At 41.6% G+C, this 24,881-nt stretch overlaps 2 protein-coding genes across 5 annotated transcripts in view; one reads left to right on the top strand and one right to left on the bottom strand.

Annotated features, from left to right (window-relative positions):
• Positions 1-8,228, top strand: part of aox6 (aldehyde oxidase 6) — a 30,683-nt gene extending 22,455 nt beyond the window's left edge. For 2 of the 4 annotated variants that reach the window (XM_080834865.1, XM_080834864.1), the window contains 9 exons: positions 269-364; positions 2,176-2,304; positions 2,707-2,781; positions 2,899-2,951; positions 3,397-3,511; positions 3,651-3,716; positions 4,784-4,972; positions 5,391-5,558; positions 7,633-8,228. In XM_080834865.1, the coding sequence (XP_080690991.1) occupies positions 269-364; positions 2,176-2,304; positions 2,707-2,781; positions 2,899-2,951; positions 3,397-3,511; positions 3,651-3,716; positions 4,784-4,972; positions 5,391-5,558; positions 7,633-7,686 (945 nt within the window). In that variant the 3' untranslated portion in view covers positions 7,687-8,228. Of the gene's footprint in view, positions 1-268; positions 365-2,175; positions 2,305-2,706; positions 2,782-2,898; positions 2,952-3,396; positions 3,512-3,650; positions 4,973-5,390; positions 5,559-7,632 lie in introns of those variants that run through there. The other 2 variants (XR_013968580.1, XM_080834866.1) reach the window with 2 other exon arrangements.
• Positions 8,229-9,312: 1,084 nt separating this feature from the next.
• On the bottom strand, positions 9,313-24,782 carry aox5 (aldehyde oxidase 5; the record flags this gene model as incomplete). The annotated part of the gene is made up of 36 exons (XM_080835406.1): positions 9,313-9,363; positions 9,807-9,962; positions 10,083-10,250; positions 10,649-10,837; positions 11,250-11,315; positions 11,432-11,546; positions 11,815-11,867; positions 11,961-12,035; positions 12,261-12,389; positions 12,891-12,986; positions 13,484-13,714; positions 14,246-14,437; positions 14,593-14,679; positions 14,764-14,851; positions 14,971-15,104; positions 15,422-15,546; positions 16,046-16,142; positions 16,548-16,670; positions 16,844-16,970; positions 17,063-17,232; positions 17,330-17,419; positions 17,660-17,822; positions 18,170-18,354; positions 19,706-19,815; positions 20,139-20,232; positions 20,483-20,622; positions 21,243-21,335; positions 21,717-21,861; positions 21,974-22,054; positions 22,346-22,429; positions 22,575-22,636; positions 22,858-22,984; positions 23,246-23,354; positions 23,729-23,825; positions 24,364-24,421; positions 24,765-24,782. The coding sequence occupies 36 exons, from the start codon at positions 24,780-24,782 to the stop codon at positions 9,313-9,315; spliced, it is 4,128 nt and encodes a 1,375-aa protein (XP_080691532.1).
• Positions 24,783-24,881: the final 99 nt, after the last annotated feature.

Below are 24,881 nucleotides of genomic sequence, written 5' to 3'. Positions count from 1 at the left end.
ATGTTGAATAAAAGAAGTTTGTGCCGTTTCAGCTGCAGTGAACTTAAGTAAATTACAACATGACAGTAACCATATGAGGGAACTTTTCAGCATTTGAAATCCCATGTGCCAGTTATTTCCCACTGTTATAATAGTGTGAGTGTGTGTGCGCGTCTCTCTCTCTCTGTGTGTGTGTGTGTGTGTGTGTCTCTCTGTGTGTGTGTGTGTGTGTGTGTTTGTGTGTGTGTGTGTATGTGTGTGTGTGTGTGTGTGTGTGTTTGAAATGAAGGCTGCTGCTCTGGTACATATCTTCCTAGATGGCACAGTGCTGGTTAGTCATGGAGGAGCAGAGATGGGCCAAGGTCTCCACACAAAAATGCAACAGGTGCAGGCACACACACACACACACACACACACACTAGCTGACTTTCTCTGTCTCTCTCTCTCTCTCTCTCTCTCTCTCCCTCTCTCTCTCGCTCTCTCTCTCTTTTTCTTTCTCTCTCTCTCTCTCTCTCTCTCTCTCCCTCTCTCTCTCGCTCTTGCTCTCTCTCTATCTCGCTCTCTCTCTCTTTCTTTCTCTCTCTCTCTCTCTCTCTCCCTCTCTCTCTCTCTCCCTCTTTCTCCGGCTCACTGTCTCTATCCTTCCTCCCTCTCTCTCTTACTTCTCACTGTCTGCATTAGCCATCAGCCAAGCTTACTCGTGATCCCATCTACCATGACTTCCATGATTACAGTTTTTTACAATTGCTAAAACACATTCTTGAAACAGTCACTCATTTTCTCTAAACTCTAAACACAAAACCTCATCTTCGAGCACTATTTACAAAACCTCCGAATCCTCTTGCAAAATGAAACTTTCGCCTCAAAACAGTTTTACCTGTGCTCAAAATCAAACACTGCTGTCAAATCATAAACAAAGTGTTCAAAATTATATACACTTTCAAGCAGTCAGTAAACAATACACCAAAAAATAGAAAACACACTGTTCAAAACATTGTTTCTCAGGGAGAAGTACATTTTGTTTTACCTCAAAACAAATTTCATATTTATCTATCATTGACTTTTGATGAATGAAAACATGTTCTCTCATAGTAGCTATACAAATGTATCAGAAATAACTACTTTGCTTTGCTCTAATTTGTGTTGGTTCTTTCTCCTTCTTGTACCCCTATAGTACTGTACCCTGCATCTCACTACCCACAACTCACTCTTGTTCTTTGTTGATATGAACCTGCAACCAGTCAAAATCTATTGAGCAATCAGTACTGTTACTGTACCAAATAGAAAGCACAATGTTCAGGGCCATACAACTTGTTTACGTATTGTCCTTATACAGCCTACAATGCACTGTAGGCCTACTACAATATACACTACCACAGTAAACGGGGCACAAATCAAAGGAGTCGACGTGGTGTTTACTTGTCCTCCTCCCCTCACATTGCTTCTTCTATTCATTCTCAGACTTTCTTCTCCCACCTTCAACAACCTGTTTGCTCCCTACACTGGCTCATATTGGTTGTGTCACATCATTTGATACAAGTTAAATCAATTTTGAGTGGTTGTGTTCAATCAATGACATTTGTTCTCTATTTGTATTTGATTGTTGCCACTTGTGTTTACCAGTATGGATGACATGTCAATTAGAGTGCAGAATGTGTTTTAAGACTGAGAATGTGTTTAGAGTTTTGCTGAAAAGTCTAAGTGAGACCTGCAAATTGTGTTTTACCATGAGAAATAGTTTAAGGTATTGACAACAGACTGCACAATTAGCTTCATGAGTTCAGGCAACTGAGAACTTTGTAAAGCCAGTGGGTTTTAGTGTTTTAGCAATTGTAAAAAACTGTAAGTGAGCATTATATAGACACAAGCATGTGAGTGAAGCTTTGCAAAATAGTTTATCGTTCCACAAATGCACTGTATTTTACAAACATATTCCACATTCCATGTAAGAAGATGGCTAGTTTACAGAAAATTAATTTTTAGCATTTTATTAAATCAGATTATTTTAATGTAGCTGTGTATCCCCTCTCTGTCTCTCTCTCCCTCCCTCCCTCTCTCTCTCTCTCTCTATCCCCCTCTCTCTCTCTCTCTCTATCTCTCTCTTTCTCCCTCTCTCTCTCTTTCTCTCTCTCTCTCTCTCTATCTCTCTCTTTCTCCCTCTCTTTCTCTCTCTCTCTCTCTCTCTCTCTCTCTCAGGTGGCCAGCCGTGAGCTGTGTATCTCCTCCTCACTGATCCACATCTCGGAGACCAACACACACATGGTGCCCAACACATGCCCCTCCGCTGCCTCCTTTGGTACTGACGCCAATGGCATGGCAGTCAAGGTACTGAGTCCAGTTTGAATACTGATGTCTGATAGACCTGCTGCTACATTACAGTGTGTTGGATTTAGTGCCATCTAGCGGTGAGGTTGCATGTTGCAACCAACTGAATGTCCCTCACTCACCCCTTTTAATTATGAATACTGCTAATAGATCCCCCTAAATCCTACACACTGTACCTTTAATGCCTTGTGTTTATTTTTTTGGTTAATGGCTGAATCTGAATCTGATGGATCCGTCACAGTAAATTCAGATTAATATATTCAGTCACAGCTGACACGCCTTGACAACCATTAAATTCACAGTTAACCTAACTGTGACTTAACATCACATTCACAGTTAACCTACAGTAACACTATAATCCAAGACAAACCGAGTTTGTGTGGTAAATTATGACTTTGACAGGACGCCTGTGAGACTCTCTACACCAGACTGGAGCCAATCAGGAAGAAGGACCCTAAAGGCACCTGGCAGGACTGGGTACAATTTGCACCAACTACCACACTTGATAAACAACGCTTACGTATTTATGTGTTTGTAAGCACTGATCTATAATACATGTACTATATTTGTATATTCATTTTATGTGACTTTCAGATCAAAAAAGCTTTTCTGGAGAAAATTAGTCTGTCGGCCACTGGGTATTACAGGTAAGAGAAATGTTACCAATCCAATGAGTAGAAAAGTGAGGTCCTGAAGCTTAAAGGGCCAACAATAATGCAACAACATATTGTATTTGATACATAGGGAGAACAAATATTCATGTAAACTGTAATCTGCATTGGATAACAGCAGCTGCAAGATAAATCCAAATCTGAATCGTTTAGTACTGGGAGTACCAGGAGGTTATCTTAGTTTAGGTGCAAACATAGAACATAAAACCCAACATAAATAAGAGAGATTGAAAGAGATACAAGGTTCCTATATAAAAACATAAAATAAATAAAAGCGAAAGCAAAACTGCAGCTCAAAGGATGGGGACGCTCCGATAAGTGCTCTGACAACAGTAGGCTTGTGTAGTACTTTACAGCAGAGGAATGCATTTAAGTGTAGCGTGTGATTTCTAAGGTCAGCTAACGCTAGTGGTTTTGTCAGGGGTCATGACCTGTACATGGACTGGGAGAAGCAGGAAGGACAGCCCTACGCTTACTTTACCTACGGAACATGCTGCTGTGAAGTAGAGCTGGACTGTCTGACCGGAGACTACAGGGTAGTGTGTGTGTGTGTGTGTGTGAGTGTGTGTGTGTGTGCGTGTTTGTGTGTGTGTGTGTCCTTTTCAAATTATTGTTAAAATTTCAAAATAAATTTCACATTTAGAGGTAATTATATTCCCTTTTGGTTCCACTCAGACCGTGAGGACAGACCTGGTTATGGACATTGGAAGGAGCATTAATCCCTCTATTGACATCGGTCAGGTAGTCACAGTGGTTATAGTCCTACCCCTGAAGAAGCCGCTGTTAAACCATCCATCCATGGTGGTCCACTACCAGATCAATAACACAAACACCTCCATTAACCGCCTGAGTGTGTCAGTGTGTGTGTGTGTGTGTGTGTGTGTGTGTGTGTGTGCTGAAGTCTGGCTGTTTGTGGGGAGTGTTAAAGACTTATCAAGGAAACTGTCTAGTGTGTTTGTATATGAGTGTGAATGTTAAAGACTAATAGAGAAATTCTAGAGTGTGTGTATGTGTGTGTGAATGTTAAATACTAATAGAGAAAATCTAGAGTGTGTGTAAATGAGTGTGAATGTTAAAGCCTAATCAAGGACTCTATCTAGTGTGTGTGTATATGAGTGTGAATGTTAAAGACTTATTAAAGGACTCTATTTAGTGTGTGTGTATATGAGTGTGAATGTTAAATACTAATCAAGGACTCTATTTAGTGTGTGTGTATATGAGTGTGAATGTTAAAGCCTAATCAAGGACTCTATCTAGTGTGTGTGTATATGAGTGTGAATGTTAAAGACTAATAGAGAAAATCTAGAGTGTGTGTAAATGAGTGTGAATGTTAAAGCCTAATCAAGGACTCTATCTAGTGTGTGTGTATATGAGTGTGAATGTTAAAGACTTATTAAAGGAATCTTTATAGTGTGTGTGTATATGAGTTTGAATGTTAAAGACTAATAGAGAACATCTAGTGTGTGTGTATATGAGTGTGAATGTTATAGAGGAAATCTAACTCATCAACCAACCAGTCTAGGCTGCCTCTTATTCCCTGCTCTGTATTCTCCAACCTTATAAGGTGTTATAGGAGAAGACCCAGTGCTGTTTGATTGGCTAAGGGAGGCTGGACGAGTTACTAAATGCACAGGTGCCAGTAATTGTGGCCCATATGAATTAGCTTGAATTTTTTTTCTCAGAATATGTACCTATAAACAGTCATCAAAGATATAAAAAAGATGAAGGAAATCTAGATAGCTTGTTCTAGTTCTGTGTGTGTGTGTGTGTGTGTGTGTGTGCACACGCACGCATGTGTGTTTTATCAGATCGAGGGGGCGTTTATGCAGGGTGTGGGCCTGTACACCATGGAGGAGTTGAAGTTCTCCCCGTCTGGAGTGCTCTACACGCGCGGACCCGGCCAGTATAAGATTCCCGCCATATGTGACGTGCCTCTAGAGTTCAACATCTACCTGCTGCCAGGCTCCCAGAACCCCCATGCCATCTACTCCTCCAAGGTGTGTTTGTGTTATTCAGGAAGTACAGCTTGGGTTGTGTGTGTGTGTGTGTGGGGGGGGGTTGGTGGGTGTTTCCATTATTCAGCTAGCTGAATATATTACATTTATTTCAATTTCAATTCTATTTTATTTATACGGCGCCAAAACAATAAAATTGTCCCTGACGCGACGTGACGCTACACGACATGACAGTCTGAACAACACATCAGAAATGCCTTTACAACTCATCAACACAACACATACATCTACACAACCCCAACAGAACAACCACTAAGACGGACACCTATACTAAACTGCTCTTCGATCAGGCTCCGTGTTCAGATCCCGTGTTTATGTTTGTGTGTGTGTGCTCTCCGATCAGACTCCCAGTGTTCAGATCCCGTGTGTGTGTGTGTGTGTTTGTCCTTTGCCGTCACAGGGCCTTGGTGAACCGGCCTTGTTCCTGGGCAGTGGCGTCTTCTTCGCCCTGAAGGACGCGGTGGCGTCGGCACGAAGGGATGCAGGCCTCAGCGGCCCCTTCAAGTTTAACAGTCCTGCCACTCCTGAGAGGACCTGCCTGGCCTGTGCCTCCCATCTCACACAGATGGTATATACAGTATATATACTGTATATGTGTGTATATATATATATATATATATATATAACGTTTATCAATCATGCCTTGCACAGATGGTATATACAGTATATATAACATATATTAATAACGCCTCACACAGATGGTATGTATATATAACATATATTAATCACACCTCACACAGATGATATGTATATGGGCCATTCTACCGAATTCGTGTAATATGCAGTCCCTCAACAATAAAAACTATTTACAAAACAATTAGGTATTTAGGCATAGATATTTAATTAGAAAATGTTATGGTCTATATAAACCCAATGCATTACATGAGATAGTGATAAGCTAAATATATACAAAATCATCATTTATAGGGTACTTTCTATTGGGAAGTAGCTGTCCCCAACCCTGACATCTAAATTTCAATGCCTTTAAATAACACTTTTCAATTTTTTTAGATTTTTTTCAATGATTTAATTTCAAAGATCTTTATGATTGGGTTGAAACAGAACTTGGAATATTTAGATTTATTGTGGGTTTAATTTTTAAATCAATTTTCTATACTCAAAAAATCATGTCCCTAGTTTTCATGTCACTACCGAAACACAAGAGTTTTAGTCCATTGGCTGAGCCTGTGTTTTAGCCACGACTCTGCATTTTTGACCATGCAGTGACACTGCATCTCTGACCCTCATGGTTGAATGGTAAGTAGCTAAATCCCATAGTTTTTATATAAATGTGTTCCAAAGTCTGAAAATCGACGTGTAACCTTAAGAATTGTCACTACCGAAACGCATGTTTTCTTCAATTAACTAAACCTTTTGGGGTTTCATGGAAAATCTTATGTTTGTATGTGTGTTCACCTCTTCAAAGATGTCTTTGCATGCAGTGTGCTTGTTAGAATTCTTTATTTATGCTTAAAATTAGCTAGAATTGTCACTACCGAAACAGTCACTACCGAAACATATGGTAGTGACCTGATGATTTCAGTAGTGACAAAATGAAATGGTAAGTAGTTCAATCCGATAATTTTTTAAATAAATGTGTTGTGCGGACTAAAGAGCACCTTTTGGAAGATTTTGGGAGAGAAATGAACATCCATCCAACAGTGCAGTCACTACCGAAACACTGGATGTCACTACCGAAACAGTGCAGCACTACCGAAACACAGGATGTTTTGTAAAAAATTAAGTATATTGAGTAATCAACTAAAATGTTATGATACTGATTGGATTAATGTATGTTCAATTTCATCAATCAACAACTCTGGAATCAATATGATCAGTATTTTGCATTTTACAAAGAAATATTGCACTTAGATTTTGATGAATTGTATAAATTGAACTTGAAAATTTGGTAAAAAATTCATTTTTATGGATTTCATTGTGAAAACCTTCAAGAAATATTTGTAAAAATATTCTTCAGAGAAGGGAAGGAAACACAATCTGAACAGGTCAATAATAATACTTTTTTACTATAGTAAATGTGATGTTTCGGTAGTGACAATTTTTGGAAGAGGAAAAACATTCCAACACATTCTGAAAATACAATATAAAAATTGACTGTTCTTTTACTAGATAAGTGTACTTTAGATATGGTACAATATACATACGGACAAAGTTTTGGGAATAAAACATAAAAAAAATCAAAATATTTCCGACCTGACTTTGCACCAATTCGGTAGAATGGCCCATATATAACATATATGAATCACGCCTCAAACAGATGGTATATATTATCATGCCTCACACAGATTTTATACGTATAACATATAATGTATATTAATCATGCCTCACACAGTTTTTATATATATATATATATATATATGGTGCTCTGTATGTGTCCTTAGCCTAGTAAATAACTTGGTAAACCTAGTAAATTAACTCTCAATTATGTACATTACAACACTGTGAGAGCCTGGACTTGCCTTTTTAAGCCCATCTGTTCTTCTCACATTTGATGTGGAATGAATGAGACTCTGAAAACAGATATAGTCTTACAGTGAGTAAAGATATAATATAAAGAATGTAATGTCTACCTTCTTCTCTTCTTTCTTTCTGTCTTTCTTTCTTTCACCTCTCTATTTCAGGTTCCAATAAGCAAGCCAGGATCCTTTCAACCGTGGGCGATTGAGAGTCCTTAAGTCCCCTCTGCAGAGCAGCAATTACACATGATTATACGGCTTGACTTTAAAATTATAGTCTCGTTTTTTGTTACTACTGTGCAATGCCTGTTGAGCTTTTGTCTTTAAATAAGAGTCAAGAAACACAATCCTAATATTATATCATTTTTATGCACCTACTTGTGAGAAAGATTACTATAATATGTTTTTTTTAATACACTTAAGGCTCACCTTGTGCCGGTCTGTCTAATTTTTTAGTTTTTTTTGTCTTCTGCTTATATGTGTGAAAATATATATTTGTACTAATAGTAGAGTTTTATATTACAACTAAACTGAAGTAATCAAAGAAGTGGTGGCTAGAGAGCACACTGTATTGAGGAAGTGTGATTCTTCTGTATTTAATATGAAAAGATGATGAACATAAATCAGATTACATCATACCTGGTTTCTTCTGGTATTTAAAATGTGTCTATGAAAGCTGCTTTGCAATGTATATGTCACAACTCAACACACTTATGAAAATCTGCTGCATTTGAAAAAACAATAAAGAGGTTTTATTCATGTGTAACGTGTCCCCGGTGGTGTTATTTCTACAAACAGTCTTGTGTTGCATCATTGAGGCCCAAAAGAGCTGAGTTTGCGGAGTTCCCCGTCATATGCTGCACGCCAGCAGCCAGCAGCCAGCAGCCAGCCAGCCACACGGAGCCTCCTGTGCGGACTGCTGAGTCACCGCCAACCACAACTTACACTTCCTGCACTTCTTTTTCTTTTCTATTTTGTTTTACTTATCTCTTAGGTAAAGTAGTATTTATTGTTACACCAGGGTTCTAATGCTTGAAACTTGACTGTTCTCTCCCTTTCCTCTGCTATATGACTAAATGTAAATGTAGTCTCACTCAGGGGAAGGATAGGTGAGGCCTCACTCTGCGTGCAGGGGACTAGGTTTATTGATCTTAAGGACAAACACACACGGCAGTGTACAGTACAGAGTACAGAAGCCAGGCAAACTGATAGGTGAAAATTCACCCTAGTTACCTCAGGACTCCGGAGCTGCATGTAAGTATATTTATTAGACAAACAACAATTGCAATCGGGCTCCCCTCCCAGCACAAGGCTGAAAGTGAAGGCCTTGATAAACCCATCGCACAAGGTTTATACTGTATAGTCAGATGTTTAGCTTTCAGCAGGGATAACCACGTGGTGGATTTCTCACGTCCGACGCTCCGTGTCTTGCAAGGATGGCAGTTTTGCACAAGGTCGGAAGAAGCACAGTTCCCTTCTTATCACCTCTTGTCTAAACATGCTCTTGTTCATATGCAGACTAAGTGGCACCTAATATTCTAGTTACACACACACAGAGAAAAGCCATGCTCCTGCTCTCATAAGCACATGATTCATACAAGGAATATATTAATACAAGGCACTTGATTATTATATTCTTAAGTCATTAACAGTGTTTGGAAATAGTCTCTATCACAAACATTTCACAGGGGAGGGTCCAAAGCAGAACCAGAGAGGATGCAAAAGCAAACAGTGGGGTGGGGGGGAGAGACTACAGACTGCAGCGCTGAAATTAAACCCTGTTTTTTTCGGCCTGTCTTCTTTTTCTTTCTAAATGAGTAAATTATTGCCAGGGTCTTCGTCGGCTTACACGTCGATTTTCCATGGTGTGCAGAGTCCTTCCTTTGCAGAGGGTACCTGAAAGAAACCAGGGTTATGAGGTTAAACAGATGGTCAAGTCACACACAGCACATCTGAAAGAATAATAACACACAGCATGCATCCCTCTGGGTTTCTTTTTTTTCTTCTACTTTTTTTTTTAAAGTGGACTTAGGATCCAGATGTTCTCTCAGGTGAATGTGTCAGCCTGTCGCGTCTTGCACTGTAAATCTTTAATCGTTTGCGCAGGTTGCAAAGCCATTTTACTGTGATACCAAGAAGGCATTACTACAAAGTCAACCAACTCAACTTGTAGTCTAAGCAGTTTTAAGTCCTACTGTGAAAAAACTGTCAAAAACTGCTGGAATGTTTTTTCAGTGAAGTTTACACTGACAAGTTCTACACTGACTAGGGCAGTGACTAGGGCCTGTCATAATAGCCTACACCTGTGCCCGTCGTTACTACGTTACGCCACTGTGTACGTAGAACTGCCAGGAGTGAAGCTTGCCTAGGGCGCCAAATGTGCTAGGGCCTGCCCTGGACACAACTGTTTTGTATTCTTGGATTGAGCCTCGCCAAGGCCGAGAAACTCCTGTCTCCTGCATCTTGGTGAACTGGTACTCACAGGCAGAACCTGCCTAAACATCACAGTGGGCGAGAGTGGGGGAAGATGAGAGGGTGCGGAAGTTGTCCAACCATACACAACTTTGCCATGTGACCCTAAATTAAGCATCTGAGACCTTTCAGTGGCTTCATACCATCTTAGTGAACTGGTCCTCACAGGCCATGCGGATCTTGTCTGCGGTGGCGGGGGAGCTTAGAGGGAAGCTGTCACTCAGGCCTCGCTCTCGACGGGCTGCCGCGATGGCCTCCTTCACGGCAAAGAAGACGGTGCAGCCGAAGAAAACGGGAGGCTCGCCGATCCCCTGCAAACACCAGCCACGGCACGGAGACGACAACGTTAGTGTTCAATGAGATGGAGAGTAAAGAATTGACCACAAGCAGATCTTCTAAACAGTGGAATGTTTTAGTTTATGTGTGTGGGGAGGGGGGGCAGGGGTGTTGCTGTGTTTCTAAGTGTGTTTTATTTGCAAATAATTTGTATTGGTTTTCTTTTCATGTTGATAGAACACAATGACGATATCAATGCATAGAATGTCTTACAAATGTTAACATTAGAATCATAAAACCCCCAAAACATGACTCATTTGAACTCATTGACGAAATTCCGGGGTCAAGTGTGTGTATTTTTTAAATGCTCCTTCAAAGAGGAGTGGGGAGTTGTGTTGTGTTGTGTTGTGTTGTGTTGTGTTGAGTCTCTTGCCTTGGAGGAGTAGATGGCGTGGGGGTTGTGAGAGTCCGGCAGCAGGTGGACGTTGAGCTGGGGAGGGACGTCACAGAGGGCTGGGATTTTGTACTGAGATGGCCCGCGGGTCATTAGCACCCCCTCAGGAGAGAACTGGAGCTCCTCGATGGTGTAGAGACCGACTCCCTGCACAAAGCCTCCCTCAATCTGCACATCGCACGTCAAACAAACCAACACACGGCTGATTGCTATCAAGAATAAACTGACTTTATATGAATATGGTAACATCATATATACTGTGTATTTACAGAATAAACTGATTATATATAACTGACTTTATATGAATATGGTAACATCATATATACTGTATTTACAGAATAAACTGATTATATATAACTGACTTTATATGAATATGGTAGAATCATGTACTGTATTTACAGAGCTATATTTCTTCTCATAAAAAGCCTCCTGCAATGTGCAAAAAAGACATAGTACTGCTGGTGTCTTTCAAGAACAAACTTACTATGTATAACTGGATATTTCCCCCAAACAGTACATCTCTGCAGGGATATATTTCTTCTCAAATATTTTTATTCATCAGACGGTTGTGCCTTTTTACCTGTCCGATATCCAAAGCTGGGTTCAGACTCATTCCAACATCCATCACAATATCAGTCCTAATGTTCTGTGTAAAAAAAACGATCATCTTAATGAAACACAGACGGGAAAAATCTGTCTCCTGACCAGCGATGCTGGTCTGATTGGAGTTATTGAGGGTGAATTACACGCGCGGCTTCATACTTTATGGTCTCCTGTCAGGCAATCAATCTCGACCTCCGAGCAGCAGGCCCCGAAGGTGAAGTAGTAGTAGGCGTTTCCCTCTCCGCTCTCCCAGTCCACGTTAGTGTGGGGTCCCCTGTAGAAGATGATCAATGTCATTCAATTCATATTTCTATTCATCATTTTTAAATGTTATGTCAAAGTTTAATGTTAAATATTTTCTGCAGATGTTAGATATCTGCATATGATATATGTGTTAAATATGTTCAAAACATTTATGAACTTGTGGTGTATATTTATGAGGCCTGCACACTCCCACACTTTTATCCATTACTATGGTGACTCTAGTTGAACATTACTGTGGTGAGTTTTGTGTCTCCCCCTTCTTAAATATACATACATACATGAAGAAGCCAGTGGTAGACAGGCTAATCTTCTGGCAGTATGCCTCGACAACCTGTTGAAGAAAAAAAGACAAATTACAAGAGTACCTTTTTTTTTGTAGAAAAGAGCCAAAGTTCAGGTCAGCCTATGACAGTGAATCCCATACCGTCTGAGGCCAGGTGTAGCTTGGATGTTTTTGCATCACTGGTTCCAGGCGATTCATTAATTTCTCACAAGCGTCCTGTAATAGATGTGTACAGTAACAGTCAGTTCTGACACTATCCAAAGACACACATATCATGCTTAACACAAAAAACGTAACATCAAGCTACAGTATGTTGTTAGAGTAACAATACATGCTACCAAAAGCTTTAGTAAGAAATATTTTTCAGGAAACACATTTCAAAGTATTTTTTTGATTGTATTGTAAGTATTTTCTAATGGTGATATGGATGTAGCGGTGCACCTTGACGGCCATGCCCACTGCATCAGTGCCAAAAGAGGCGGCGGAGGGGGCGGCATTGGGGACGTTGCCCGTGCACGTCTCCTTTATGTGGATCAGGGACATGGGCACCTTCAAGATGCGGCTTGCAATCTGAAAAAGATGGTAGCTAACTTCAACATCAGTTGTTAGTGCTCAGCACTTAAGTTATCTCATTATGGTGCCTCTCTATTTACTGTTCGCGTCTGTTAACACATATCTACAATGCAGAGGAATTCTGAGTTTCTAAGATCAAGCTGAGTGAGACGTATGATTAACGTTTTTGGGTAAAAAGAGCAGTGTGTGTTCTTAACCCTTTGAGGACACAAATCTGGGATGAGCTCTCTCTGGTTCCTGTGGAGCACGATCACAAATGTGTCTTTAGAACTTTAGAGAACAGAGAGCTTGGTATTGTGACATTGCAGCAAAACGTGGAAAGAGTTTCACATTTCCCCCCAGCTAACAGACAAACTCTAGAAGGTCCGTATGGAACTCCAGAAGGACAGGGGAAAAAACTCACTCACACATAGGGCACGGCATTGTTCAAACAACTCACTTCTAAAAGGGTTAAGAGTCTATCTAAGAAAAGAATCATCTCCTCTGTGTGTTCCTGACCTGTATGGCTTTGGTGTTGATGCCCTGTCCCATCTCTGTCCCTCCGTGAGACACCAGTACAGAGCCGTCTTTGTAGATGTTCACCAGGGCCGCACCCTGAGGGGAAACATATCAACAGACAACAGACACATAAAGAAACTAACCTTAGATAATGGGCAAATGCACAAATATCATGGATAGCTGGCTTGTGGAAATATTATCGATAACAGAAAATGGACAGATATGATAGGTAACTGTAATGGAAATGTATCTTAGACAGAACAAAATGAACAAATATAATACATGACTAGCATTAGAATAAATAAGAGAAACTGAAAACATCACAAATAACTGGCAAAAGGAATATCATTGAAAATATGGAAAAATATCATATTTTTCAAATATAGAAACAAAGATAGATAGAGATAAAGATTCATCATTAACATGCAGGATGATTTGGTACCTTTTTCTCAGATGCTGGGATTCAACACTAGCCATACTGTGAGGCACTCTACCCTATCAGTACCAATACACCAAACAAAAACACACCACAGAAAAAAAGTCAACACAGTCTTGCTGTTTTCCTCCTCTCCTGGGAGTCTCATCTTTATCACCTGGTTATAGAAGCCTTTGGAGAAGCCGATGCCAAACTTCAGTGGCACAGCGCAGATGCCCCTCTTCTTCCAGTGGTTGTGGGCATTGAACAGCTGGATGGCCTGCCTCCGGGCGTGGTACTGGGCCTTCTCCAGGCACTGGTCCCAGCAGCGGAGCATGTCGCCCGGGGAGAAGAGCTGCTTGTGATGGGTGATGGACTCCTGGTCTCTGTACATGTTCAGCTGCCTAACCTGGACATTAGGGGGCGATTTACTCGGGCTCTTTCAGTAAATTACATCAGCAGGATGCCACGCTGCGCAGCAGGCTGGGAAGTAGCCCACGGAATTTCAATGAGCAGTGCATTTAGGGTAATAAAATGCATCTAATCCAATCTATGCATGTAACTCGGACGATACCAAAAGCTGGGAAGTGCATTCGTACAGCACATCTCATATCCAAAGGCCTTTCAAAGCGCGGTACAGGCATAATGAAATATATAAACATTCAAACAAACAGATTCAGTGATCAATTCAAAAAAGAAAATGAATGCAAAATGATTTTGACAAGTGACAAAATGACAAAGTGTTTTTAAAAAAAAAATCTAACTAAAGCAAAAACAAAACAAATCTGATACGATTATCTAGTTCAGCACCTTGATGATGATGTATAAAAGGCTTTAAGTTATAACCCCCTCTCCTCCAAAAATAACTATAAATAAGCCTTGATCATTGTCTATGTGATGGTGTTTAACGGCTTCACTGAGCCATGTTGGCATCTCTCACCCTCTCCGCAGGCAGTCCACAGCACGTGGCCACCTCTTGCAGGACGCTCTCTATCATAGTCAGGCCCTGGGGGCCCCCGAAGCCGCGGAAGGCGGTGTAAGACGGCAGGTTGGTCTTACACACCAGGCCTCGGCCTCGCAGGTGAGGAATCCCATAGCCATTGTCCATGTGGAGGAGAGCTTTCTCCATGATCTGAGCAGAGAGTTGGGTGGATGCAAGAAAGATCACAGATACATTGGTATATAATGTCATAGTTTTACTGATTGATGAAAAATACAGGACATGTCATAGTCTGTTTTTTAACCTTTGCTGTGGTTGAGTTCTTTCTCTTCATTTCATAAACTTACAAATGAGGACTCGTCAAGTGTGCATCCCCCGTTGCTATAGTAAATCATGTCCACAGCCACAACTGTCCCATCCCTCATGAAGCCAACCTACCAAAAGAATAGAAAAACATCAATTCCCTGTCATGTTGCTGTCGCAAAAATTACATGTCCCGGAATGCCACAGGATCACACCTTATACTTCCCCAGGAACGGATGTCTTCCACTTGTGATCAGCATGTCATCACTACGATCTAAAACACATCTAACTGCTTGACCAGTCCTGCATAAACACAATCATTATTTCATATAATATACAATACATATGAAACCATGAACATATACAACTGTATTTTAACAAAGAGGGCAGCACAGCCACATCACAGATGTGTGAAATCATACTTGTGTGCAGCAGTGGCTGTGATGGCTGACAGGGCAGCGATCTTCATGACTTTCCCCCCAAAGCCCCCTCCAAGCCTCTTCACATGACAGGTGATCTTGTTGGAATCAATACCAAGAGTCATGCCCACTACTTCCTGTTGAAGATTACATTGATTGTCACTCCAGTGCTCTAATTTGCAGTTAAATTTGATCGAATTTAAGTTTTAATTTATTACATTCTGTCTTTCCACAAAAAAGGCACAGTTATAAATAAAACAAAATTACAGTAGAAATGAGAAAGTTTCTAGAAAGTTTCGAGAAAGTTTCTTATTATAATGACTTACAGGACCTTTTTTTCCATCCCATTGGCAGAAGAGGGCTTCCATACCATACATTTTCCAGAATGTTCTCTGGGCTTAAAGTCTGCAGTCTAAAGTGACAGGACATGACGTGTGGTCGATGCGCTATTCACCTGAGTGAAGGCGGCATGCTGGCTGGCCACAAACAGGTCCATCTCCCCCGCCTCAGCCCTGGGAACGGCGATCACTCCCTGGGTCTCCATGTAGAAGTGCTCCTGACCCCCCATGTACAGCTCCCCTGTGCCCCCGAAACAGGAAGGTTACCCATGGCAACACACACAAATAACACCAGGGCAAACTCACAACACTCATTAAAATGACACTGCGGCAGAATAAACTCATCCAAAGTGTAACTCAGTATCTGAGGAAACCTTCTAAGACGCAGTCCACTTCGTAAAAGGCTTTATCCACAGCTCCCCTGTGCTCACACAAATAACACCAACCACAGACACGACGAAGCAACCTGCTAAGAAGCAGTCAACGTCCATGAACCTCTTATCTAAGCCCTAACGGAGGGCATTTCACAACAGTCATTAAAATGACACTGCGGCAGAATAAACTCATCCAAAGTGTTGCTTAGTACGTGAGGTAACCTTCTAAGACCAGTCCACGTCCATGTCCACGTCCATGAACACCTCCTCTAAGCCCCAACAGAGGGCAGTTACTCACAACACTCATTAAAATGACACTGCGGCAGAATAAACTCATCCAAAGTGTATCTCAGTATGTGCGGTAACCTTCTAAGACGCAGTCCACTTCATAAAAGGCTTTATCCACATCGCCTCTCTCCAGCTTCCTCTTGGGGTTGAAGAAGGACTGATGTTCTATGGCCTCCTGATGTAAAATACAACATATTTTTGTGTTACCATCATAAATTTGAACACTTTTAGACACATTTTTATTGACAGTCACACGCAAATCAACAGGCAAAGTTTGTGGCATTAAAGCTGATATAATAACTTGGCATAGTCGTTCTGCTAATGTAATACCATGAGCAGCATCCTAAGCCCATACATGGGTGGGTCACCACATTAAGCCCACACGCCACACGTAAGCTTTAGTTAATGTGCGACGCTCCTAAACGCCACACAACAGCTTTAGTTCATGCGCAACTGCCTTTACCTGTTGCTTTGCCCGCCGGCCAACAATGAAATTAGGTCCCCCTTATTATTGTACATTGACTGTATCTCCTTTATAAACAGGAAATGTGGTAAGTATGTGGTAAGTGCTTGATTGTACCTCTATGGTGTAGAACACTGGGAGCAGGTCCTCATAGGTCACCTTAACCCTTCCTGCTGCCCTCTTGGCCTGCTCTCTTGTCTCCGCCACCACAGCACCGATGATCTGACCCACACAGATCACCTTCACAAGGAAAACAAATACGTCAAACACACAGATAACCTACACGAGGAACACACATACGTCATACAAAGTGGCTGTCAGTATATGAATGGTAATTTATTAATATCATAATAATCCTGTCAGGTTTATGTCATTATAATCCTGTGCTTAGGGGTGGTGATGGTGGGGGATACCTCTTCTTCAGCAAACAATTCTTCGATATTGTTGAACCACAGCCTTCGGTTCTGACCAGGGACGTCACCAGAGGAGATAAAGGTGACCACCCCCGGCATGGCAACAGCCTCTGAGGCATCAATGGAACTGGTTTGTATGGGAAAACAGTAGATTAGTATTCCCTCTTAAGAACTGAAGCTGCTATAGCTCTATTGATCCAGTCAAAATGATCAGCTTACAGAATCTTGGCATGAGCTCTTGTGCTGGTCACCATAGAAACAAACAGCTCCCCTCTGACAGGTGGTATGTCATCGTAGTACTGCGCTTCTCCCGTAGCCTGCTGGAATGAAGCCTGGTGCATTCTGGGACGTCCAACTGGGTCCTTGGAGGACTGGGCATCGGTGACTAGCTGCATGATCCAAAGTGAAAGCAAATTCAATATTGCCAGGCTTACATAACTAGCATCTGAAAAAATGATGATAATGAATCGTTCCGCTATGCCAAACCTGGTAAGAGTGCTTTCCCTGGGGGACTTCATTTTTGAAGGGCTTCAGAGCACTCAGGTGGTCCAACGGTAAATCACTTACACACACATCCTACAAAATAAGATTCAGTTTCATTCAGTTTGCTCTCAATCTGCAATGCATCACAACCAAAATGCAATCAAAAACATACTTTTCGTCATTGCTTTGAATTACCCATATAACCTGTTACTTATTATTTTATTATCTGATTCTGTACGGTACATATTGTCTTCCATAACCATAACCACAATCAGAACTATTAATTAAACCAGATTGTCTGGCTGGAAAAGCTCATTACAGGCATTCTAGTACCTTCTCCCTCAGCTCCAATAGGACCTGCATGTAGAACTTGAAGAAGAAGCTGAGCACCAGGGTCTTGCGGTACTCCTCTTTCCCCCCATTGGCTCCCTGGGACAGGTCCACCTCCTCCTGCAGCAGCCTGCAGGCGTCCTCCAGTAGCTCCTCCCTCCAGGGCCTGCGGAGAGAACAGAATCCTCACAAACAGCAGCTAATGGAGGATAAACCTTGACCCTGGCCTGGTCCAGATAGATACAAGATCAGAGCCTGGGTCCGGGTCACTGATCAATCCTGTGGTGTTACTTCACAGTCTACAGGGACACAAGAAACCACCTAGATACAAGCTTACTGTTGTGATAAGCCAGAGAGAGTGATCGGCTACCCGTAGTAGTTTGTGATAAGCCAGAGAGAGTGATTGGCTACCTGTGCTGGTTTGTGATTAGCCATAGAAAGTGATTGGCTACCTGTGGTATTTGTGATAAGCCAGGGAGAGCGGAGAGTAAGCGGGGTCACTCTCACACCTACCGTCCGGTTAGCTCTTTGCAGGTGCGTCTTGCTTTGACCAGCGTGGGTGCCACCCCTCCGTAAAACACCTGCAGGGACTCCACCTCATCTGTGCCCTCTCTCAGGGTCACCCTCATGCCAGCGTTGACAATAGAGAAGGCAAACTCCCTCCGCAGCGCCTGGCGGTAGGCCCACACAAACTCCCACTGCAAAGAGAGACAGCGTGGTCTGAGACAGAGTGCCTGCTATAGGCTCACAAGGCAGAGTATCTCTATAAATAGCTTTAAATCGCAAAAGTTGTGCCAGAGTGCTGTATAAGCTGTGAAAGACAATTTAAAGCAAAACCAATGGTTAAGAACCAGAGGTGGTTTGAAACAGGTAGAGAGCACATGTCAGGCATGATCAGAAGCCATGTTCACACCTGGTATTAACATGAGTCTTGGGGGATCTGATCACAAATGGACAGCTCTAAGTACATCAGTTCACACACCTGGCATCTCAAAACATACTGTAGATTATTGTGTTTGGCAGCAAAGTGAAAAGAATTAGCATTAGTAGACAGCTCGAATCTTGGGCTCTAAAAGACTAAAGACAGTGTCCAAAATCTTTTCTCATAGCCTCAGATATCACGTTCACTAGCCATAGCAATGCGATCACTAAAACGGCCTTCTATTATTTTAAAAATAGTCAGAATCAAGGGTTTTGTGGCCAAGAAAAAACAAGATAAACTTATCCATACTTTTATTGCCAGTAGTGCGACTACTGTAATGATTGCTCAACTGCTCAGCCCAAAAAGACAATTTAATACCTGCAGCTCTTTGAAAATACTGCTGCTAGAGTTTCATGCAGGACCAAGCAAACAGAGCACATGACTTCAGTCTAACTGGCATCCAGTTAGGTACAGCATAGACTCTAAAGGGCTGCTACTATTATATATTAATCACTGAATGGTGTAGGCCTCGAATACATCTTTGATATGTTCAAAGAATATAAAGCCAGTAGGGCTCTTAGATCCATGATCTTAGAATCAAATTTAGAATTTTAAAATCCAGGTTAAAAACATGTATCTTTTCATGTGCATATTATTGAGCTCTACATGTGAACTCTATTCTTACTGCGTCTTACTTTATACTATAACACTTATCTTTTATTTAACAACTCATTTATGTACTGTATGATATTTTTTCTTGTGTTTTTTTTTCCTTTGGATGTTCCTTGGATGTTCCTTTAATTTATGTAAAGCACATTCAGCTGCCTCTATGTATGAGATGTACTCCATAAACAAACCTGCCTTGCCTGGCCTTGCCACGAGCGTCTTGATTGCCCGCTTGTGATCAGATCACCCAAGGCACATGGTGATGTCAGGTATGAACAGCCTGAGAGGCTGCCAACAGTTGCCACGTCAAATTAAGCTCATTTAAGCTTTCAACAGATGTGATGCTAAATCGTTATACAGGCTGACAAAAATATATATAGCAAACAAAAACAATAAGAGCAAAACTTGGGAAGGAAGGTGGCTCCAGTAAAGGAACAGCAGAGGCTGATAAAAGAACGTACAGGTCTAGTGATGGGAATGTCAACAGCATGAAGGACCTCGCTGGGCTTTAGAACCGTCTTGCCAAACCCAGTGAAGAAGTCTTCATCCAGTGGAATGTCCCTTTTCCCATCTAGAAAGGGAAATATTAAACATCATACACCAAACATCATCTTTACATTGATAGAAGCAGTGATATGAGATTAAATATAATGGCAGAAGCTGGAGGAAAAGAAGACAAACCTTCGAGATGACGTGGAGTGTGTGTGTGTGTGTGTGTGTGTGTGTGTGTGTGTGTGTGTGTGTGTGTGTGTCTGTGTGTGTGTGCGTGTGTGTGTGTGTGTTTGTCTGTGTGCGTGTGTGTGTGTGTGTGTGTGTGTGTGTGTTTGTCTGTGTGTGTGTGTGTGTGTGTGTTTGTCTGTGTGTGTGTGTGTGTGTGTGTGTGTGTGTTTGTACCTTTCGAGATGACATGGAGAGTGCATCCGGCTGCTGCCAGGATGCTGTTCAAATCATATTTGGGATTGGCACTGAGAATGTTTCCCCCAAGAGTCTGTGAATATGAACAACATTTCATGTCAACATCCTTTCGCTTGACAGATGGTCAATCCTAACCCTTAGCGCTGTGTTATGACACCATCAATTCACAGAAATGGCACAACAGTACATAAACAGGCCAAGGGAATGGTGATGTTGAAAAGGCTTGATAATTAATGTTTTTGAGAAAAATGTCATGCCTTCAAACAAATGCTTCAAGCAAACTAAGATGTACAAATGAGCACAGACATCACAGAGAGACTCACGGCCATGTTGCGGATCTGTTTCCCTGCCAGGCAGCGGAGAGTGGCCACTAAGGCCTGGTACACCCTGGCCTTCCCTGGCTCCAGATGGCGTACAGCTGCCTCAAGAGTCTCCTTCAGCATGGAGAGACTGCATGCAGCACCTACAGTCACACCTGGTGTGGAGGTCCAAAGAGAGACTGGGTTTAAATACAGTCACACCTGGTGTGGAGGTCCAAAGAGAGACTGGGTTTAAATACAGTCACACCTGGTGTGGAGGTCCAAAGAGAGACTGGGTTTAAATACAGTCACACCTGGTGTGGAGGTCCAAAGAGAGACTGGGTTTAAATATAGTCACACCTGGTGTGGAGGTCCAAAGAGAGACTGGGTTTAAATACAGTCACACCCGGCGTGGAGGTCCAAAGACAGACCGGGTTTAAATACAGTCACACCTGGTGTGGAGGTCCACAAGACAGACTGGGTTTAAATGTTCTCTCCTGTAACTGAACTGGTGGGGAAATGTGCCAACAGCACCAAAGTGCTGGGGATTGATACCCATCCATAATAAAGATGAAAACTATATCTCTAGATGTAAACTATGTCTGTACTGTAAGTTACTTGGGATGAAAGCCTCTGCTAAACGAATACAGGACAGGTAAATGTTTGCTCCTAAGGCAAATCAAGTATAATTATGTATCACAATTCATACACATTGGTAATTCAAACTGCTTTATAAAGGGACAGATAAGGGTTTTGTTGTCGTAGTTATTGTAAAACTGATTACCATGGTCGGTCCACTTAATTCCGCTCAGCTCTGAAAGGCCTCCAGCATAGATGATCAATGGGTGGTGCACATCTTTCAGCATCATCTGTGGTCCTGTGGATCGAACGATGGGGTGTGCACAGAAACATGATCAGGAGAAAATAAATCACTGGCAGTCGAATCCATGAGGAGTTAGGTCTGAAGTGAAATATTTGATGTTTAGGCTTTAGGAAATGATTGGTGACTACTGATGGACACTGGACACTGATTGGTGACTACAGATGGACACTTGACACTGATTGGAGACTACAGATGAACACTGGACACTGATTGGTTACTACAGATGGACACTGGACACTGATTGGTGACTACAGATGAACACTGGACACCGATTGGTTACTACAGAAGGACACTGGACACTGATTGGTGACTACAGATGAACACTGGACACTTTTTGGTGACAACAGATGGACACTGGACATGGCTTTCCCTCACCCACAGTTGTGTTTCCAACAACCAGTCTGGCATCAGGATATTCCGCCTTCAGTTCCAGCAGATCTTCCAAGTCTTCCACTGAAATCCACTTCACTCTTTCTCCTTTGAAATACAGGCGGCAGCTCTCTTGATTTTTCCTCATCAACTTCACGTGGAATGAAAATCAAAGCAAATAACAATAATCAAAGGTAAATGGGCAGTTTCCTACAACACTCAGCACACCACTGTCCAGTCAAAGCTGATAGTTAGTTACTGACCTGAAGTTCAGGTGGAAATATGAGGTCCTGAGTCGGGTCCAGTGGTAACGAGTTACGCATGTCAAAGAGCTCATCAGACATCTATGTTTATGGAAATTCAGATTTATAGTCATCTTAACTTCATAACATTCGGCCAGACTTTATAACACATCTCTTGTTAAACTGTTACTATACTATTAAGCACAGATTATCAAAGAACAGCAGCCTACTGACATTTTAAAATGCTATAAAATTAGGGTTAAGATTATGTAAACACAGATTATTATAACATGCTGTTGCATGTTGATGCACAGTATGACATCCTGCACTTAATGATTTTGTAACAATGAAACAATGATAACTTCTGGAACGTCATGATGTGGAGTGACTCACATCTTTGGATTGATCAGTGCAACAGCTGCCATTACTCTTACAACAGCTGTCATCACCATCTTCATTCTGACAGCAGTCAGAGGCCTAGAGGAGGCAGGAGAGATTACAGAGTACAATAATTATAGAAGAACACAGCTGCAACACATGGCCACCAGTGAACACATACTACTCAAAATGTGTGTTGAAGGATATTAAACTCAAATGGGAAACGTATTAAACTCCAACTCACGCCACAGAATGTCTTGAACCCATCAATGATGGGCCGGTAGCCAGTGCAACGACAAAGGTTCCCTAATGGTAAAAACAAACAGTTAGCATGATATGAAGTTCCACACCCCGCTCCAGCCTATGAGTGTTTTATACATGAAACTGATCACAGATATCTATTCTTCCAACTGTATTTTACTTCTTTCCAATCCAATCAGATACCTACTCATTCCTGTGCAAATAAGGGAGAGTACAAACATAATATCCTGGTTGGTAATGATTGGGGATATCCTGCAGAGGCATACCTCCTAAGGTCTCCCTGATGTCTTCCATGTCGGGCTGGGGCTTGTTCCTCAGTAGAGTGTACATGGACATCACCATACCAGGCGTGCAGAAGCCACACTGAGAACCATGAGCCTTTGCTATGCGCTCCTATGCATGCAAATACACACACGCACACACGCACACATGCACACACACACACACACACACACACACACATTCACAAAATGGTTGAGGTCAATCAGACCCTTTGTTAAACTCTAACAGGACTAACAAGAAGAATGTCATGGGTTCGCTTCTAAATGATTATATGGGAACCTTAAGAGTCTATGAAGGATGGGTAAATTGGGAAAATGTTAATATTATTGGATGTCAGTAGGTGCAGACACAGGGATGTATGGCCAACTGTACCTGAACAGGATGTAGTTTGGTCTTGGTGCTGCCAATGCCTTCCACAGTCACCACGGATGTGCCATGCAGTGCACATATGGGCTGCAGGCAAGTGTTCACTGTGTAGTGACTGAAACACACTTTAAGGACAACTACTGCAGGGCCTTACAGTACACCGCTAATGCTAAATACAGTCACTTACAAAATGATTAAGGTAAGGTCAGCCATACTTCACTTCTACTGTTTATAACAATGTTGATTTAAGATAAGATGAGATAAACTTTTATTAATCTCGTCAGGGAAATTCAGGTGTCATAGCAGCAAGATTTATGAAGTGAATAGGAATCAGATATACAACAAAAGTAAGGATAGTAATAGGAATCAAACAAACAACAAACATTTTAAATAAAAACACTCCAGTGTGTTGCGTGTTTGACTAAAGAAAATTGACATGATATGACCAAAAACATTTACTGAGTGCGGTAGGGTATGGGTGAAAGATACAGTACTCTATCCAGGGTTGGCTCATATCTAGACAGCATCGCTGTGCAGGCTCCACATCCTCCCCCACCACAGCCATACTTAGTCCCCGTGAGACCCACTAGAAAGGGAATATATGCATATCATCAGGCATCACTTCTGCATGTTTCGGATAAAATGGCTGTTTTCCCTTCATATGATAGGGATTATGCAGGTACTGATAGATTGATTTTCAGTAAAACTTTATCTTGCTTGATATAGGTACTCTGAGATTCTTTTGAATGAAAAGTGCAATAAAAATTAAATTAATTATTATTATAAATTCATCTTTTTTTTGTCATTTAGTGCCCTGTTGTCATGCGTTATGTGATGCCCTGTTGTCATGAGTTATGTGTTGCCCTGTTGACATGTGTTATGTGATGCCCTGCTGTCATGTGGTGACCTGTTATCATACCTTGTAACCTTTACTTATTTATCTATCTGTGTCTCTTTACAAGTATTTGTAACCCCCCCCCCCCCCCCCCCTCCCCCTTTTCTTTCTTTCCTACTGTGAGGCGCATTGTGTTAACTTTCAGTATGAAATGCGCCGTACAAATAAAGTTTGATTTTATTTGATTTATTATTATATACAAACTAAACAAAGAGCGTGATTAGAGTACCTTTCCTTCTGAGATAACCGAGTAGCATCTCCTCAGGATCGGGATTCTTTTCTGTTATCTGAATCACGGCAAAGCCAAATATTAAGGAAGACACAGTACTGGACAAGAAACCCAAATGCAAAACAATGTTTTAATTAGGTCTGATATGTATTTAAGAATATGTGTGCAGTTGTGTGCAAATGTTGTGTGTGTGTGTATGTGTGTGTGTGTGTGTGTGTGTGTGTGTGTGTGTGTGTGTGTGTGTGTGTGTGTGTGTGTGTGTGTGTGTGTGTGTGTGTGTGTGTGTGTGTGTGTGTGTGTGCGTGCGTGAAATGTCAAGGTATTTCCTTGTGAGATACAATTAAAATCTGAAGCATGAAAACTCCTGACAGTCATGTGGGTAATATGGCAGACCACATCACAGTCAAGTCCTCGATCATGTCCTGATAGCATTGTCTCAGGATTATATTACTGACTAAAATTGAATTGATCAATATATGGAAGAGACTTATCACGCAAACTATTTTATTTGTTACACT

This window comes from Sprattus sprattus (genome assembly GCF_963457725.1).
Source record: "Sprattus sprattus genome assembly, chromosome: 3".
Lineage (NCBI taxonomy): Eukaryota > Metazoa > Chordata > Actinopteri > Clupeiformes > Clupeidae > Sprattus > Sprattus sprattus.
The sequence above is the reverse complement of the archived record's forward strand: the minus strand, read 5'-3'. Positions and strand labels throughout refer to the sequence as shown.